This window comes from Trichoderma virens (assembly GCF_000170995.1).
Source record: "Trichoderma virens Gv29-8 chromosome Unknown TRIVIscaffold_1, whole genome shotgun sequence".
Taxonomy (NCBI): domain Eukaryota; kingdom Fungi; phylum Ascomycota; class Sordariomycetes; order Hypocreales; family Hypocreaceae; genus Trichoderma; species Trichoderma virens.
This window is the reverse complement of record NW_014013748.1, coordinates 1,602,859-1,617,354: the sequence shown is the minus strand read 5'-3', so window position 1 is coordinate 1,617,354 and position 14,496 is coordinate 1,602,859. Positions and strand designations below refer to the sequence as shown.

Genomic DNA, 14,496 nt, shown 5'->3' with positions numbered 1-14,496 from the left:
GCAGCTGCTAATGCTAATGCAGGCCGAGCACAGGCAAATGGCAGGCAGCTTGTGCAATTGAATGCAAACTGCAGGTATCGGGTACCGAGAATTGGGTGCAAGGGCCGGTGTGTGCCAAGTACTGAGGAGATTTCGACAAGGGACTGTGCCTGTGCCTGCACATGTAGTTGGCGAGTAATGGCAGCAGCGCTGCAATTTGACGTCTGGACTCGTAGCCGCAGGTCGTGGATTGGGCTGCATCAAGCGAGATTGCAGCAAGGCATGGACGCAGCTCGAGGTCCGCTTCTCAGCGTTGTCCCCGTGCTGGAGCTACTACGGGACTGGCCGACGAAAAGCTGCCGGCGACGCCTTGCAGGGCCGGGACAACAGAGGGGCAGATGGCGTTGCCGTGGTGATCGATTTGCAGGTGGCTGGCGGAAGGGAGCGCGGCCCCTCGTGTTAGCGCCATCGCACGGCGCATGGCGCTAACAACGCCTGTGATCAACTGTAAGACGAGCCTGCGAATGGCGAGCCAGATCTTTGGGTGGCTGGGGGATCGGGGCTTGGTTCCATGGCGACCGCTGCAGCAGAGCCTCCCTTTGGTGTTAGTTTGATGGTTCTGACACAGGGACTGCAAGAATGGCGGCCAACGGAGAGACACTGATGAAATTTGATGGATTACGTCAAATATGGAGATGGCGACTACTGGGCGCTACGTGAGAGCCTGGCGGTGGACTGCGGTGCACTACAGTAGTACTCAATGCACTAAGGCGCCGAGGACCACATAATTGCAATGATACCTGTACAGCTGAGCACAGCACCAGACCCTCTGTGGGCAAAGTGCCGGAACGGATTGTACCTATGGAAGTACTCACACATAGGTACATGTAGTAATCCTGATAGGCACACACATCCCGTCAATTCTCGCCCGCACACCCCGAATATGCACTATGGGTTGCCGTGCAGCAAAGCTGGCAGAATGCACTGCTTTCGTGCATTGGCGTGAGCAACACGCTGCATGTTTGTTGATCCCTCTTCAGCTCCTCAGCCGCGCATGCATATGTTGGTGTTTATCGCGCTGCAAATCGCAATCATAATACCGTTGAATTTGAAATTATCAATCCATAATGTAGCATAACTTTGATCCATTAAACCTGCAACTTAGTTTCTCATAGGCCCCCATTAGCGGCCCTCAGGCCTAAAACCAAAAGAATGGCCCCCGCCAGCCGAACAGCTATCCCAAAGCGGTCCATTGTAAACAAAAGCTACCCCTAGCTGCCTGCGGCTCCACTGCCCCGGACAACCGTCCATTTGTTCATCTTTACCTTAACCTTGGCCGCGAAGCAGCTAGAACGCTGGCTGTTATTTGCCGTCTGTATATTAAACTAGGGCTCCTACGGCTACGGTTACGGTTACGGTTACAGTCGACGCTTCGTGATCCGATCGCTCTTGGCTTCCATCGGCTCGACGTCTGCCGCAAGTTCCACTGTTCGCTGCTTAATCCCGACAGAAGCCAATTTCAACCTCCCAGCTGCGCGGCCCTTGCGCATATTGGCTTGCCTCGCCCTGTTTAATTGCGCCGGCGTCTGGGAGAGTACGAGTACAACAGGGAAGGGCAATATCGCTTGACCCACGCCGAGATGGCTGATGACGAGACTCTTGCCTCCGACTACCAGGTGCTGGAGGAGCTAGGCCGTGAGCCCAATCTAGTTGACCCTTTGCTTGTTCGCAATGCTAACTCAGTTATCCAGGCGGAAGTTTCGGCGTTGTTTACAAGGGAATCGATAAGATCACCGGAGAGACTGTGGCCATTAAACATGTGAGACCGGCCCTGGTTTTGCCAATTCATGACTTCTTCTCGCAATCAGGCCAGGGCCAGTGAACTAACGCAACTGTGTTTCGCAGATTGATCTTGAGTCCAGCGATGATGATATTCAAGACATTCAAGCCGAGATTGCTGTTCTCAGCACCTGTGCCAGTCCATACGTGACCCAGTATAAAGGTTCGTTCCTGCGAGGCCACAAGCTATGGATTATCATGGAATACTTGGGCGGTGGATCCTGTCTGGATTTGGTGAGTCGATGGTCCTGTTCATCGTCTCGTCTTGACCTCATTTCTAATATGCCGTCGTCTCCAGTTGAAACCAGGAAACTTCACTGAGGCGCACATCGCCATCATCTGCCGTGAACTTCTCTATGGAATCCAATATCTGCATAGCGAGGGAAAGATCCACCGTGATATCAAGGCGGCAAACGTCTTGCTGTCAGATGCTGGCAAGGTGAAGTTGGCTGATTTTGGTGTCGCTGCTCAGCTCACCAACATCAAGTCTCAACGCAACACATTTGTTGGCACGCCGTTCTGGATGGCTCCTGAAGTAATCCAGCAAGACGGCTACAGCTTCAAGGCCGATATCTGGTCCTTGGGCATTACTGCAATGGAGATGGCCAATGGAGAGCCCCCTCTTTGTCACATTCACCCGATGAAAGTGCTCTTCCAGATCCCCAAAAACCCACCGCCGCGGCTGGAAAGTCACTTTAGTAAGGAATTCAGAGATTTCGTGGCCCAGTGCCTCACAAAAGAGTGCGGCCGTCGACCCAGCGCCAAGGAGCTGCTTCGTCACAGATTCATTCGCTCGGCTGGCAAAATTGAAGCTCTGCAGGAGCTAATCATGCAAAGGCAAATGTGGGACGCGAACCAAAATCGTCAAAAACATCCGATATATTATCAGGAAACGTTGCAAACAATCTCAAATAAAAGCAACGACAACGAAGCCTGGGTGTTTGACACCGTGAAATCGGTAGCTCCGCCGAAGCGACCAACCGTCAAGCATCATCGCAAATCATCATCCGTGTTGTCAGCTACAGAGGACGGATTTCGCAGGTTGGACATCAATGAAGGTCCTCTGGGATCTTCGTCACCTTCATCACCAGCTGTTAGCACTATCCGGAAGTCAACAGTCCGGCGCACACCTTCCATCATGCAAGTACCCTCGTCGTACGCTAACGGCTCTCCCCGAGGCTCAATCATAGCTCCTAAAAGACCACTTCAACCCGACATGTCTTTTGGTAATTCGGGGTCGACTATGCGTCTGTTTCGAAGAGTTCCATCAGATGGATCGGCTGGTATGCAAGTGGTCAGATCTACAACCCCAGATGATGACGTTTTTGTCGACGAGAATGTCCCCCCGCCAGTGGCTGCGCCGGTCGAGCCCCATGGCAAAGAGGCTCTCTTGGGGCGAAGGCTATACTCTAAGGCGGTAGAGCCCACGCTTGCAGAGCTTCATGCACAGACCTCTACCATGCAAAAGCGGGAGGCTCTGGCCAAGTTATCCGAAGCCTTTGCAGCATTGGATGCGGTTGATCCCGAGGGAACATACCATCTTATGAACAACCTAGTTACTGCCATGAGCCAGGATAACAAACTGAATGGCGCGGTACTACGTCAGTCAGTACAAAAGGTCCCAGATGACGGCACTCCTCAGGGGACTGTGGTCGTTAAGAGCTCAACTCCGTCACCGAGCCCTGCCAAGTTGGCACTGAGCTCCACAAACCCTAATTTCAGAAGCCATCGCCGGCGACAACTCGAGTCGCCGGTATCAAAGGAGAGCCTAAGAGACCAAGACAAACTAGGTATTGAGGAAAAGTATCCTGGGCGGGAAACTCAATCAGGCATGGAGCACTGCAAGCAGTTGTCCGACGTGCTCTATAACCGATGGGCTGATGGTCTGCGGATCCGATGGCCGGCTATATGATGTCACAATCGGGACGTGCCAAAGTGTTTGCATCTACCTGACCATGCGATTTGAAACGAACTTAACGGATGAAGTAATAATGCTGGGTTCCTCACGGGGAGGGTTGTCGAAGCTTGATATAATTTCACGCGCGATATAATGAATTTGCATATCGAGTCTAGCCTCCAGATGAGGAGCGACCACTGGAGGGGCGAGGCGTTTAGGATCTGTGTCTACTTGAAAAGATTTTGACCTGAGATTGGTGGCTGGCTTTGGAGGACGTATATTGGGATTTGGAGATGGTCTTTTTCTGCCCATATTGGGTGCTGTCTCTTTTTTTGTTCTATTCTTTTATCCCCCTTTTTACTTTTTTTTCCCTCCTATTCTTCTTCTTCTTCTTCTCTTTCTGCTACTTTTTGTTCTTTTTCTCGGGATTTGGGGAACAGGCGTCTAACAAGCTGATTGAATTTGATTTTGCCATTTGGAATGTACGTATGTATGTATGCAAGCATGTAAACCATCTTTAAAGATGGATATCTCACGACTAAATCAATTTGGAAGTAATTTTGAGTCTCCAAAATGCTGCAATATCCGTCGGTATCTTTCTTAGAGACAGTCGTACGCCCCTCAGCGTAAGGGAATCTTCATTCAACATTGCACCCGTAATTTTCAAGGCTCACTTGGTCCGAGGTCCAACTTAATTCTCCAGTCTTTAAATTCGTCTGTGAGGATGTCCCCATGCCCTGTTTCTTCCGCCTTGTAGACTTCAATGACGGGCGAGTGGGCCCGCCGAGATATTCTCCATACTCCTTCGTCGTTGATGACTTGCATGAGCCCTAGTTATAAATTAGTATAAGAGAAAGAGAGCAGAGAGCAGAGAGAGATGGAAGATAAAAGGACATACACTCCAGGAAAGCGCCCGCAAAATTCACACATATATCTGCGTTCCATGCCGGGTTCGGACGCGCGTTTACCGTCTGCGGGATCTGCTGTGTCTCAATCTCCTTGATGTCGACGAGGATGCCGTCCCGCGTGCGGAAGCCAACTATGATCTTTGGGACGCCGAGGAGAAATGACTGGATCCAATACTTCATGAGCTTGCGGTGGAAATTCTCAATGTCGCCACCGTGGCGGAGCTCGGCGGTTGTCTTGAGCTCAACCCAGTTGATCGGCTTTCCTTTCTCTTGGGGCTTGCTGTCCCATACTATTGGGCGGTCGGTTAGAATCAGCCGCCATGACAATAGGATGTCAAAAAAATCTTACTTGCATCGACTTCCCCTCCCAAACAGAGAACAGCCTTGCCGATGCCTGTCCGTACAATAGAGCAGTATTGCTCGTTGTTATTAACGACTTGTTTCTCCCTGCCTTCGATGAAGTCTCTGGAGGTCTCTGCCCAAGGAGCAGGAAGTGTTGACAGCGTCTCAAATTTATACCCTTTCATTGGTCAGCGGGAGATGATACAGGGCATAGCGATGATATTAACCCCAGAACTGCATGACATCAAGAGGGGGTCCCCTTCTAGGTTTCCCACGATCTTCGTTTTGTCTCGAAAGCATCTTCTGCGCGTGATTGTCTTCGATAAAACTGTCATAAATATTAGGAGCTGGCATGTTAGACATATGGTGTATATCGCGTACATGGTTCCCTAGAGATTGATTGTGTTAGAGATGCGAGCCGGGCCAAGGAAATGTGAATGGATATACCTGGTATAATGTGGCATTCATTTCGAAGCTGTATATATCAGGTGATTAGTTATTTAGATAAAAGTCTGAGAATGAAGAGGATAAGATGGAAGGGGGCTGTACCCGTCATATTGCTCAAACGGCGCAGCCAATATCTACACTGTCGTTAGTTCTAAATGTTGCTGCTGCTGCTTTGACGATGGCAATTGACAGCTGAGTTTATGAAAGAAGCCATATATACCTTCGTCATCATGCCTCTCCATGTCACTATATTCGCATCAATCTTGGCTCCCGTTTCCTTCTCGTGTAACACAATGGCCTTTAGTAAGCTGTCGAGGTGCTCATCCTTGGAATCATCGTGTTTCACAAACGTGTTGAATCCTAAGGACAAATCTACCCCAAGCTGTGGAGGATAATAGTATTTCAACGACGAATCATCAGGGTGAAATCCATGGCTTTCGTCATAGGAAAAGCAAGAGAATTCCTATTCGAGGGCTATGTAAGCTTTGGTCGACGGCTGCCAATGGATTGATTACGTCGTGTTTCGGCACAGCGCAGCTTTTCTGGCCTTCCATACCTTTGGTCTCTTAACAGGTTGGCTGGCTCCCACAAACCGCCCTAACGGCTGTATGGAGAAGTTGGACATGTTGGGATCTGGAGACGCGACACGTATCACGCGTCGCCATATATCCTATTCACCTCATCCAGCTGAAAGTCACTGCATGGGTGATGGATGGATTAGACAAAGCAGCAGCTGACTCGAGATGGCATTGATGTGAGAGGTGAGAACAAGGTGAGATCGAAGGCGCTTGCGAGATCCAGGTGTGCTTCTAGCGCGTTTGCAGGCTGGGGTCTGCTGAAATGGTAGGGGCTCGGGGGTCCAGGTACCTGTAGGTTAGGGGTACTTCGCGCATTAGGTGCCACAGCGAGTCACCCGAGGTAGCACTACAAATATGCAGCCTGACAGGTCAAGATGCCGGAGACGGCAAGTCGTGCAGCTTTTATGCAGCCAAGCAGATCGGAAATGCATCCAAGACGCCACCGCAGCTCGTTGTCGAACTAAAAGCGTTGAATTGATTGAATCGCGAGGCTGATTACATTCTCTGACCAGGGCTGTTGCATATAAGCGGCGAATCTCGGAGCCAAGTGCTCTATGATGGCGCCGTTTGCACATGAGCCGTTGAGAAGGTTTGCATAACCATCTTGATGTTCTGTCGATTAGTATTTCATATTGGAGATGATGTCTCATGGTATTGATCATTGACTTCTTCATCTACTCTGGGAGACAGTAGGGGAATGGAATAGTGCCGTTCGACGTTCAGACTTTGATGGGTAGATACATGTAGGACTTTGTACCTGAGCCATCGTCAAATCAATTGATCTTTTTGTGCCACGAGGTACGTGGCTCGAGATCTGGCTCTTTTGACCGTCCAATTGCCATTTTTACTCTGCAATTGATAAATCAATTGGATATCATTTGACAACTTCCCACGGCACTACTGCCCATTGATGCCACAGCATGCCCAAATCATGCTCCTCGTCACCGTCACTGACATCATATGAGACGATGCCGCACATCTTTTCAGATCTGAATCACAGCAGGTATCAAGTGAATCCGCAGCCACGGAAATCCGATGCGCATGCCGGACAAAGGTGAGGAGGAAATGACTTTTCCTTTGTTTGTCCAGCGCGGTGCACACATTCGTATACGCACGCACCCTATTCTCTCCTGTCAAAGGGAAAAAAAGTGTTTGTGCTGGCACTACCTAGGGTACATAAGGGAGGGGCCGGGTGACGGCAAGGATAGATGTATTGAGGCCCAAGCGAGATTCTCTCTTTTCCAACCTTTCAACCTTCAACCTTCACCATTAACCTTGGCCTTTTACCTTCTGTCAAACGCACTCTAGGCTCCGCCGCTCTCTTGCAACAGCTCTAGTATTTTCATTCATCTTACCTCTGCTATTTATCATTCGCATCTTGCACAGAACTGTTACCATCTCCATCCGCGCCGTTTCATTCAACCGCGAGACGATACAAATAAATTCGAGCGCCAGCCTTGCCATCGCATCGCCAAAAGCCAGCCTCAGCCGTCTCACACTGTCCCCTGTCAGCGTGCGCCTCTGCAGTTTCGCCTTGCCTCGCCCCGCCAACGGATTTCGCTGCCCAGGAATTTAGAGGTTGGCGCCTCCACGTGATTAGCCAACCAGATCCCTTGCAAGACTCCTGTCGCATCGCCCTGTCCGACCTTCTGAAATCGTCGTTGGTGGGCCGCTGGCGCACCTCAGCCTCGCCTCTCCAATTGCTGCGTGAGCTCGACTTACATCCTCTGCAAGCGTCGAGCGCGGTGCCCGCCAGACGTTTGGCTCAGGCCGCCCGGCTTACAGCAGCAGCTTCAGTGCCGAGAAGCTGTTTCGCTCTCTCCAGCTTCAAAGGCAGAGACACCCTCTATCCGCTGTTTCATCTCATTCAGGCCAATGCCGAAGTCACGTAAAGGATCCTCAAAGAAGTCCAAAACTCGCAAAAGGCCCGCCGCTCAAGACGAAGGCTGGTACACCATCAGGCGCATTCTTGATGAGAGGACCACAAGAGGTCGCGTCGAATACCTCGTTGACTGGGACGATAATATCGTCACCGGCCAAGCGTATGATCCGACTTGGGTTTGTCCAACATGATGCTCACCACTTACATGCCCTATATAGAACTTTTTGCTAATTCGCATGCGTCGCAGAGCTCTGAAGTTACAAATTTTGCCAGAGTGGAATGGGAAAAGACCAAGGCTCGGCGTCTCGGAGAGGACCTTGAGCTCGAGCAGCAGCTTGAGCAGCAGCTCGAACAGCAGCTTGAACATCAATTTGAGTCGAAACCAGGGCCGGACCCGGAGTTAGGCCCGGCGCAGCATCTGCAAGATCAGCAGCAGCCAAGGCAGCCAAACGACCAGGAACCGGAAGCACAGCCGGAGCCCACATCAGACCAAGAGAGCGACACGAGCCATCCGCCACGGCCTGCTCATCAGCGGCGCATCGACAAAGCCGGCGCACAGAAGCGGCGACGCTCAGCCTCCTTGATTTCATCATCTTCCACCTCATCCTCTATTCCACCCCGTAAAGTCCCCAGAAGTGACACCTGCGGGTCTGTTTATGACGAGCCTCCAGCATCTCTCGTGTCATCACCTTCAATCTCTACGCCATCCGAACTCCCAGAGGTGTCCGACGTAGATCTCTCAGAATATCGTTCACGAGCTACGTCTCTGGTGGTGGAGATCCCCAAGAACTCAAATCTTAACCCGGCTGATTACTTAAGTGTCCTCGGCTCTCAATCAAGCGGCAAGTCTACACAGTCGCTGGCCGAGCTCGAAAACGAAGACAGCCGCGTTGCCATTGTGCGAAACTCCCAAGGAACTGTTCCAGACTCGCAGGACGTAACGGATCGATCCTGGACACAGCATCATATTTCAACCGAATCATCACAGCCACCTGACCGGTTGATTGAGTCTCAACTTCAAGAGAGCATACCCGAGTCCAGTTCTCACGTCATTCCAGACTCTTTTGAGGCACCTTCAAAACCAACATCAGAGGAATCTGATAAGGCAATTGAGAGACGACAAAACTCCTCTCTATTTAATCATAGCCTCGCTCACGCATCATCTGAGGACTACATTCAAGAGTCCCATGAGACTGTCAGTTCAGACATTCCTTCTCATCAGCCCGACCAATTAACGGCGGCCGCGGGAGCCGCTAGCCCTGTTCTGTCTGAGTCGTTATCACACAATACACCAGATCGCCGTGCTCCACAGCCTCCGGTATCATCAGAGGCAGCAGTGTCAATACATACACAATCAGACGCAAGCCCGAGGTTTCTTACTCAACCGTATTTTTCACTCGTGTTGGAGTGCCCAGAGAGTTCTGTGCCCAGTCGAATCCTCGAATCACCCGCTCGTCCTGCTGCGGAGATCGTCTCTACAATCCGCTCTAGCACTCTATCTGCGTCAGACCCAGGGGGTTCTCAAGCTGCCCAAATAGTTCCTCGCGTTTTCGGCGCACCGTCCCATCAACTTACGGAAAGTAAATCCCAAGAAAGCCAGTCTGAGTCCGACGCAAATCATCGTCAACACGTTGGTGAGAACGATCAAACTCATATCTCCGTCTCACCTCGTCCACAAGAGGTTACCAATCTCCCATCACAACAACCAGTCCTGATCGTCGTGGAAGGCCATCTAGAAGTCATCATAGGCCAGAGGATGGAAAACGAGACCCCAGAGCAAGCCGCTGAGAGGCGTCATCGGACGCTGGATGCAGAGCTGTCGGAAATATTCAGCTTACACGAATTTGACGGCGAAGCTGATTCTACGTCGCATCCATCAGCACCCCATCAGATGCCACTCGATCAGGCTTTGGCCGGAGAACCTGCTGAGCATGGAGCGCCGGTAGAGAGAGGCGTACCCAATGCGTACACCGAGTTACCTATGCATTCAACTGATTTACCCCACGGCGCCAAATCAACTGAGAGCAAAGAGGGAGAATCTTCCGAACATATAACAGCCGCTGGAGCAGCTGAGAGGACACAAGATGAGGGGGATACAACAACCTCAACAGTTGGACCACAAGTCTCAACTCCACAGAAACCCGTTGCAGCAGTATTGGCAGACATATTTGGCCCAGCCTTTACTGGAGCAGAGTTGGAGCAACAACCTGTGACTGCCTCTGAATTTATACAGGCACAGCAATCTACAGTCTCCCTTGCTGACATCAGTCGCCAACCAGAGCCAGCCTACAAAGATATCCCTCTGGTATCCTTTATTAACCCGGATGAAACTATGATGCAAGGACCTTCAACCGATACTGCTCATTTGGAGCAGGTTCAACGCGAGCATAGCCCCGCCGAATCATCGGCATCTTTCGCCCCGTCAGGAGTCGTGGAGCATATCGTGACACTCCCTTTTCAGGCAAGCTTGCGTCAGAAGTACAACGACATCATAGTCGAATTCAAGGCTTCGATCAAGGAGTTTAATAGGTCTTTCAGCGACGAGGACTACTCAGAGCCAGATCAGCTCCTAGTAAACCGCATCGACGAGCTCTTCAATATTTTGTTGAACATATGTGATTATCCCGAAGATGTGGTGGGAAGCGACCTTGAAACGCTACCTCCAGCAGAGCTAGCCAAATATTGCTGCGATGCTAACCCAAAATTCAACTTCATATTTGAACTTTTGAGCGGCATTGAGCATCATTCAAAGGTTTTGATCGTCGCTCGCTCACCAGATCTCCTCCGGCTTCTTTGCCATTTAGCAGAAGCTCTCAGAATGCAATTCAGTTGCGATGCTATTGGTAAATCGGATTTCTCTCCCAGCGATTCCAACTCTAAACTGGTTCTTGCACTGCCGACCGAAGTTGTTGACTCTCGGGAATTCGACGTCGTGATTGGATATGATCATTCTTTTAGAAACTCGGCCATCGCACAAGGGCTAACAAGCTCTGGCGACAACAGGCGGCAACTCGTCTTGGTTCTAGTGACAACTCATTCCATTGAACATATTGATCTTCAGATACCAGATGACTTGACTCTAATAGAACGAAAGAGCGTCCTGGTATCTGGAATTGTGCGCGCTCGGAATCTGGTGGCCAGTCCCGAGCGTGGCTACCAAGAGCCACACGAGATTGCCGCCCTATTCATAGAATTCCTGGCAAGCGATCAAGACACGCCTCTGTGGGATGCCATCCCTGTACCAGAAACTATTCTTGACGTCTATGTCCATTCCCAATCGCGATCACAGATGCCGGTAATCACCCATCAAGAACAGGAAAGTGGCCGCAAGCGCAAACATGTAAGTGGCCTTCGGAGGCTGTGGCAACTGCGTTCTCAGTCTGAGTAACTGACATTGCATAATCTGTTTATAGAACGAATCAGATAATTTTGAGAGCAAAAGACCACGGGTGCTTTCTACGAGTGAGGCGACAGCGGCAATTGGGACAGGCCAGGCTCCAGTATCCGACGAAGTGAGGGCTATGTTGGCTCAATATGCTACTGCAGCTAGGGATTCTTCTCGACCGCAAGTATTAATCAACGTTTCCCATGCATCTCTGCAGAAGATGGCTGAAAAGGTACTCTTCCATACCAATCTGGTTCTGTGTCGATATCTAGCTAACGTTGCAAAGTTCGCCGAGTATGAGCGTAACTTGGAAGCTACTGATTGCGACCAGGAATATCGAGAAGTGATTTCAAGCCTTGAGAAGCGGGTCAAGGAATACGAGAGAACAACTCACAGAGTGTATGAGGCCCAGCGTGTTGCGCTGCAAGACCGTTCTCGGTTCGAAACCGAAAGGAACAAAATGGAGGCAGCTATGCAGTCTGCTGCAGCTCAATCAGAAAAAGAAGCTGAAAAGGCAAAGAAGATTATTACGGAGTTAGAAGCTACTGTGGCGCGACTGACGGAAGATCCCAATGCTTCTGATCCACAAGATACACCCCTGGCAAAAACCGAGAAGCTCTTACATGACGCACAAGCCAAGGTTTCTGTTCTCGAGAAGCGGCTGGAGAATGCCCACAAGGACGCAGACTACATCCGGAATTTGTACCAAGACGCTGCCTCGACTGCGTCTGGGTTGAAATCAGAAAACAACCAACTGAGAAGCCAAAACGAGGACCTTGCTAAGAAGGCATCTGAAAACTCGGTCAAGATTCATGAGATCCAGGAGCGAGAAACTGTAAATTTATACATTGCGCAGATTGCAGATCTCAAGTTTCAGTTACAACACCGAGAGAGAGAGCTGGACCTTGCCAATGAAGAGCTTCGGCAGCTCAAGAACGGCCGGCGGGAGACCCGACAGTCTAGTGTACCACGGAGTCCACGCATGGGAATGCGCAGCCCGCTTACTCGAACATATGGAGGTCCAGGTAGTAGAGGGGCCAGCCCAGCTCTGGGAGCTGGCATTGAAGGGATGCAGCTCTACGGACAGCAGCCAAGAAACAGCAGATACGATCATTTAAGATAGGGTCTCTTTTACCTTTCATTTTCTTCTTCTTCTGAGAAGCGGGGATTCAAATCGAGGTTCAGGGTGAGAGGCGAACGCTTGTCTTAGTTATACGTCGGCTTTTTTTTATGCTTGGTTGGAGTAGGGAGGTGTTAGGGTCTCCCCGTTTTCTTTCTTATTTTGTTTTATTTATTTTTTGATATTCTTACTTGAGGTGGTTATTTTTCTTTTGTTCTTTCTTTCTCTCTTTCTTTCTTTTAGTTTCAACAGGAAATTGGCTCGAGGCAATTTAGTCTCCTTACAGGGATCAAGATGGATACATAATTATATAAAAGGCATAAAGGGAGGTCGCTCAAGGCATCGTCACACCGGAGCCGCCATGCAGATTGAATAGCACACGCTATTTGACTGAGGAAGTTTGTCAGGATTATCGAATGTGAAATTTTTATAGTATAATAATGATATGATGCAGCCAAGGGAATCTGTGAATTTCTTTTTTTTAAAAAATTTCGTTGAAGCAGCTAGGTGTTGCAACAACAGTAGGGAGCAGTATACACTATATGCTTCTTCAAACTTATCAGACATTGGTTTGGGAGGCCCCCTTCCCATCAACCGTCTAGCACCCTCGCTATCCTCTTCCCTCCCAACACAATACCATGTACAAGACTCGGAACGGAATTTTTCTCCTCGTGGACAGTAGCTTATTTCTCCTCGGGGTAAAGGTCCTCCTTCAGTGCGACGCCCAGCTCCTCTCGCAGAGGCTTCAGCTCATCCAGGTACTGCTGGTACTGGTTCTTGTTCTCGACCTTAGCCTTGATGCCTGTGTATCGGTATGCGCGTCAGCATGTTGGTCTCGACGGGATGATGTATGCAATGCGTGGGTGCTGCATGCTGTAGAAGAATATATAATATAATATGCAGCATGGATAGTCTTTTTTATGAAGCATGGCGCCTCCCGAGGGTGGGGAAGCCCGGCTTGGCTGATGACTCAATTAAGACGACAGAGAGGAGCAGCATTTTGGCGTACCTTCGAAAATGCGGACAGCAGTAGCAAAGTCGTTGACTCTCCGGGCAGCCTTGAGGGCAGCGGCGACGACAGAGGGCGAGGGAACGAGATCGTAGGCGAAGGCGTTGTTGAGGTTGCGCTAAAATATGACCTTAGTACATCATACGATACTTGGAGCCGTAGAGACTACCTGGAGCTCGAAGACGTCCTGCACAGCATCAAACTCCTTCTCGAATCTGTAATTTTGCACAGCTCGGTCAGCCATTGGACACGTCAGTCGGCGATGGCATGCACGGCAGGTCGGTGATTGGATCGCCAGCGCTCTTTTTGACGGCCACACAAGTTTCTCGGTTCGCCGTTATGCCGCCCACTTCTCGACATATTTTTTTTCTCCCTCTCTTGATTATTTCCCTCCAACAGCGCAGCGCATTCCACTCAATTCCCCCCCTGCCGTGGATCCACGAAGCAAAAAAAAGGCAGCGAGCCTCACCTGGCAGTGAACTCTTCAAAGGTCTCCTCAGCATGCTCGGCTCGTCGGGAGGCAGAGACGCTGAAAGGGCGAGCGGCAACGGCCGAGCGAACAGCGAAAGGCGCGGGACGGACGGCGGCGGCGCGGACCATGGAGGAGCCGCGGGCGGCGGCACGGAGGAGGGCGGCGGACTGCATGGTTGAAGGAGAAGCTCGGCGAGAAAAGCACAAAGAGGGCCTTTGAGGGGGAAAGAGAGTTTGAGTTTGGTGCTGGTTTTGGTGTTGTGAGCTTTTGGGCGGGCCAGAGATGGCAAGAGGTGTTTTGGAGCAAAGAATCGCCTGAGGGCGGCGGATGACTAAGCCACGGCATTGCCTGATTTACCCGGCCAAGCGGGACGCGACAGTGCGAATTGGAAATATGGCGGGGCTGTCGCTGGGCGCAATTTGCGTGTGAGGCACAGTGCATTGGAGCTGGTCGCGTACGGCCTCAATTACAATAGGCTTTCAATTCGGCCAGTTTCTATTTGTCGAGCTGAGCTGCTGATACCGAACCTCCGTTTCGGGGTGCAGCTTGGCCGGAATGCCATTTTTGATACTACTGGCATGCATGCATGCATTCAGCAGCGTGATGGCGCACCATCGATACATCTTTCTGCGAGACGC

At 50.7% G+C, this 14,496-nt stretch overlaps 5 protein-coding genes across 5 annotated transcripts; 2 read left to right on the top strand and 3 right to left on the bottom strand.

Moving 5' to 3' along the window:
- Window positions 1-1,619: 1,619 nt before the first annotated feature.
- Window positions 1,620-4,249, top strand: TRIVIDRAFT_207728 (uncharacterized protein; the record flags this gene model as incomplete). Its single annotated transcript, XM_014105980.1, has 4 exons — window positions 1,620-1,674; window positions 1,731-1,798; window positions 1,885-2,052; window positions 2,117-4,249. 4 exons carry the CDS (start codon window positions 1,620-1,622, stop codon window positions 3,728-3,730), a joined length of 1,905 nt encoding a protein of 634 aa, XP_013961455.1.
- On the bottom strand, window positions 3,629-4,249 carry TRIVIDRAFT_211410 (uncharacterized protein; the record flags this gene model as incomplete). Its single annotated transcript, XM_014105981.1, has 1 exon — window positions 3,629-4,249. The coding sequence occupies one exon, from the start codon at window positions 4,025-4,027 to the stop codon at window positions 3,764-3,766; it is 264 nt and encodes an 87-aa protein (XP_013961456.1).
- Window positions 4,250-4,378: 129 nt separating this feature from the next.
- Window positions 4,379-6,037, bottom strand: TRIVIDRAFT_34510 (uncharacterized protein; the record flags this gene model as incomplete). The annotated part of the gene is made up of 7 exons (XM_014105979.1): window positions 4,379-4,545; window positions 4,614-4,913; window positions 4,973-5,143; window positions 5,193-5,294; window positions 5,516-5,546; window positions 5,633-5,875; window positions 5,969-6,037. 7 exons carry the CDS (start codon window positions 6,035-6,037, stop codon window positions 4,379-4,381), a joined length of 1,083 nt encoding a protein of 360 aa, XP_013961454.1.
- A 1,834-nt stretch (window positions 6,038-7,871) lies between these two features.
- On the top strand, window positions 7,872-12,380 carry TRIVIDRAFT_10240 (Hypothetical protein; the record flags this gene model as incomplete). The annotated part of the gene is made up of 4 exons (XM_014105466.2): window positions 7,872-8,048; window positions 8,120-11,212; window positions 11,286-11,489; window positions 11,544-12,380. Coding segments are annotated over 4 exons (4,311 nt in total), but the record flags the coding sequence as incomplete, so codon positions are not given.
- Window positions 12,381-13,060: 680 nt separating this feature from the next.
- TRIVIDRAFT_140932 (uncharacterized protein) lies at window positions 13,061-13,986 on the bottom strand (the record flags this gene model as incomplete). Its single annotated transcript, XM_014105978.1, has 4 exons — window positions 13,061-13,179; window positions 13,387-13,504; window positions 13,556-13,601; window positions 13,856-13,986. 4 exons carry the CDS (start codon window positions 13,984-13,986, stop codon window positions 13,061-13,063), a joined length of 414 nt encoding a protein of 137 aa, XP_013961453.1.
- Between the last annotated feature and the right edge of the window lie 510 nt (window positions 13,987-14,496).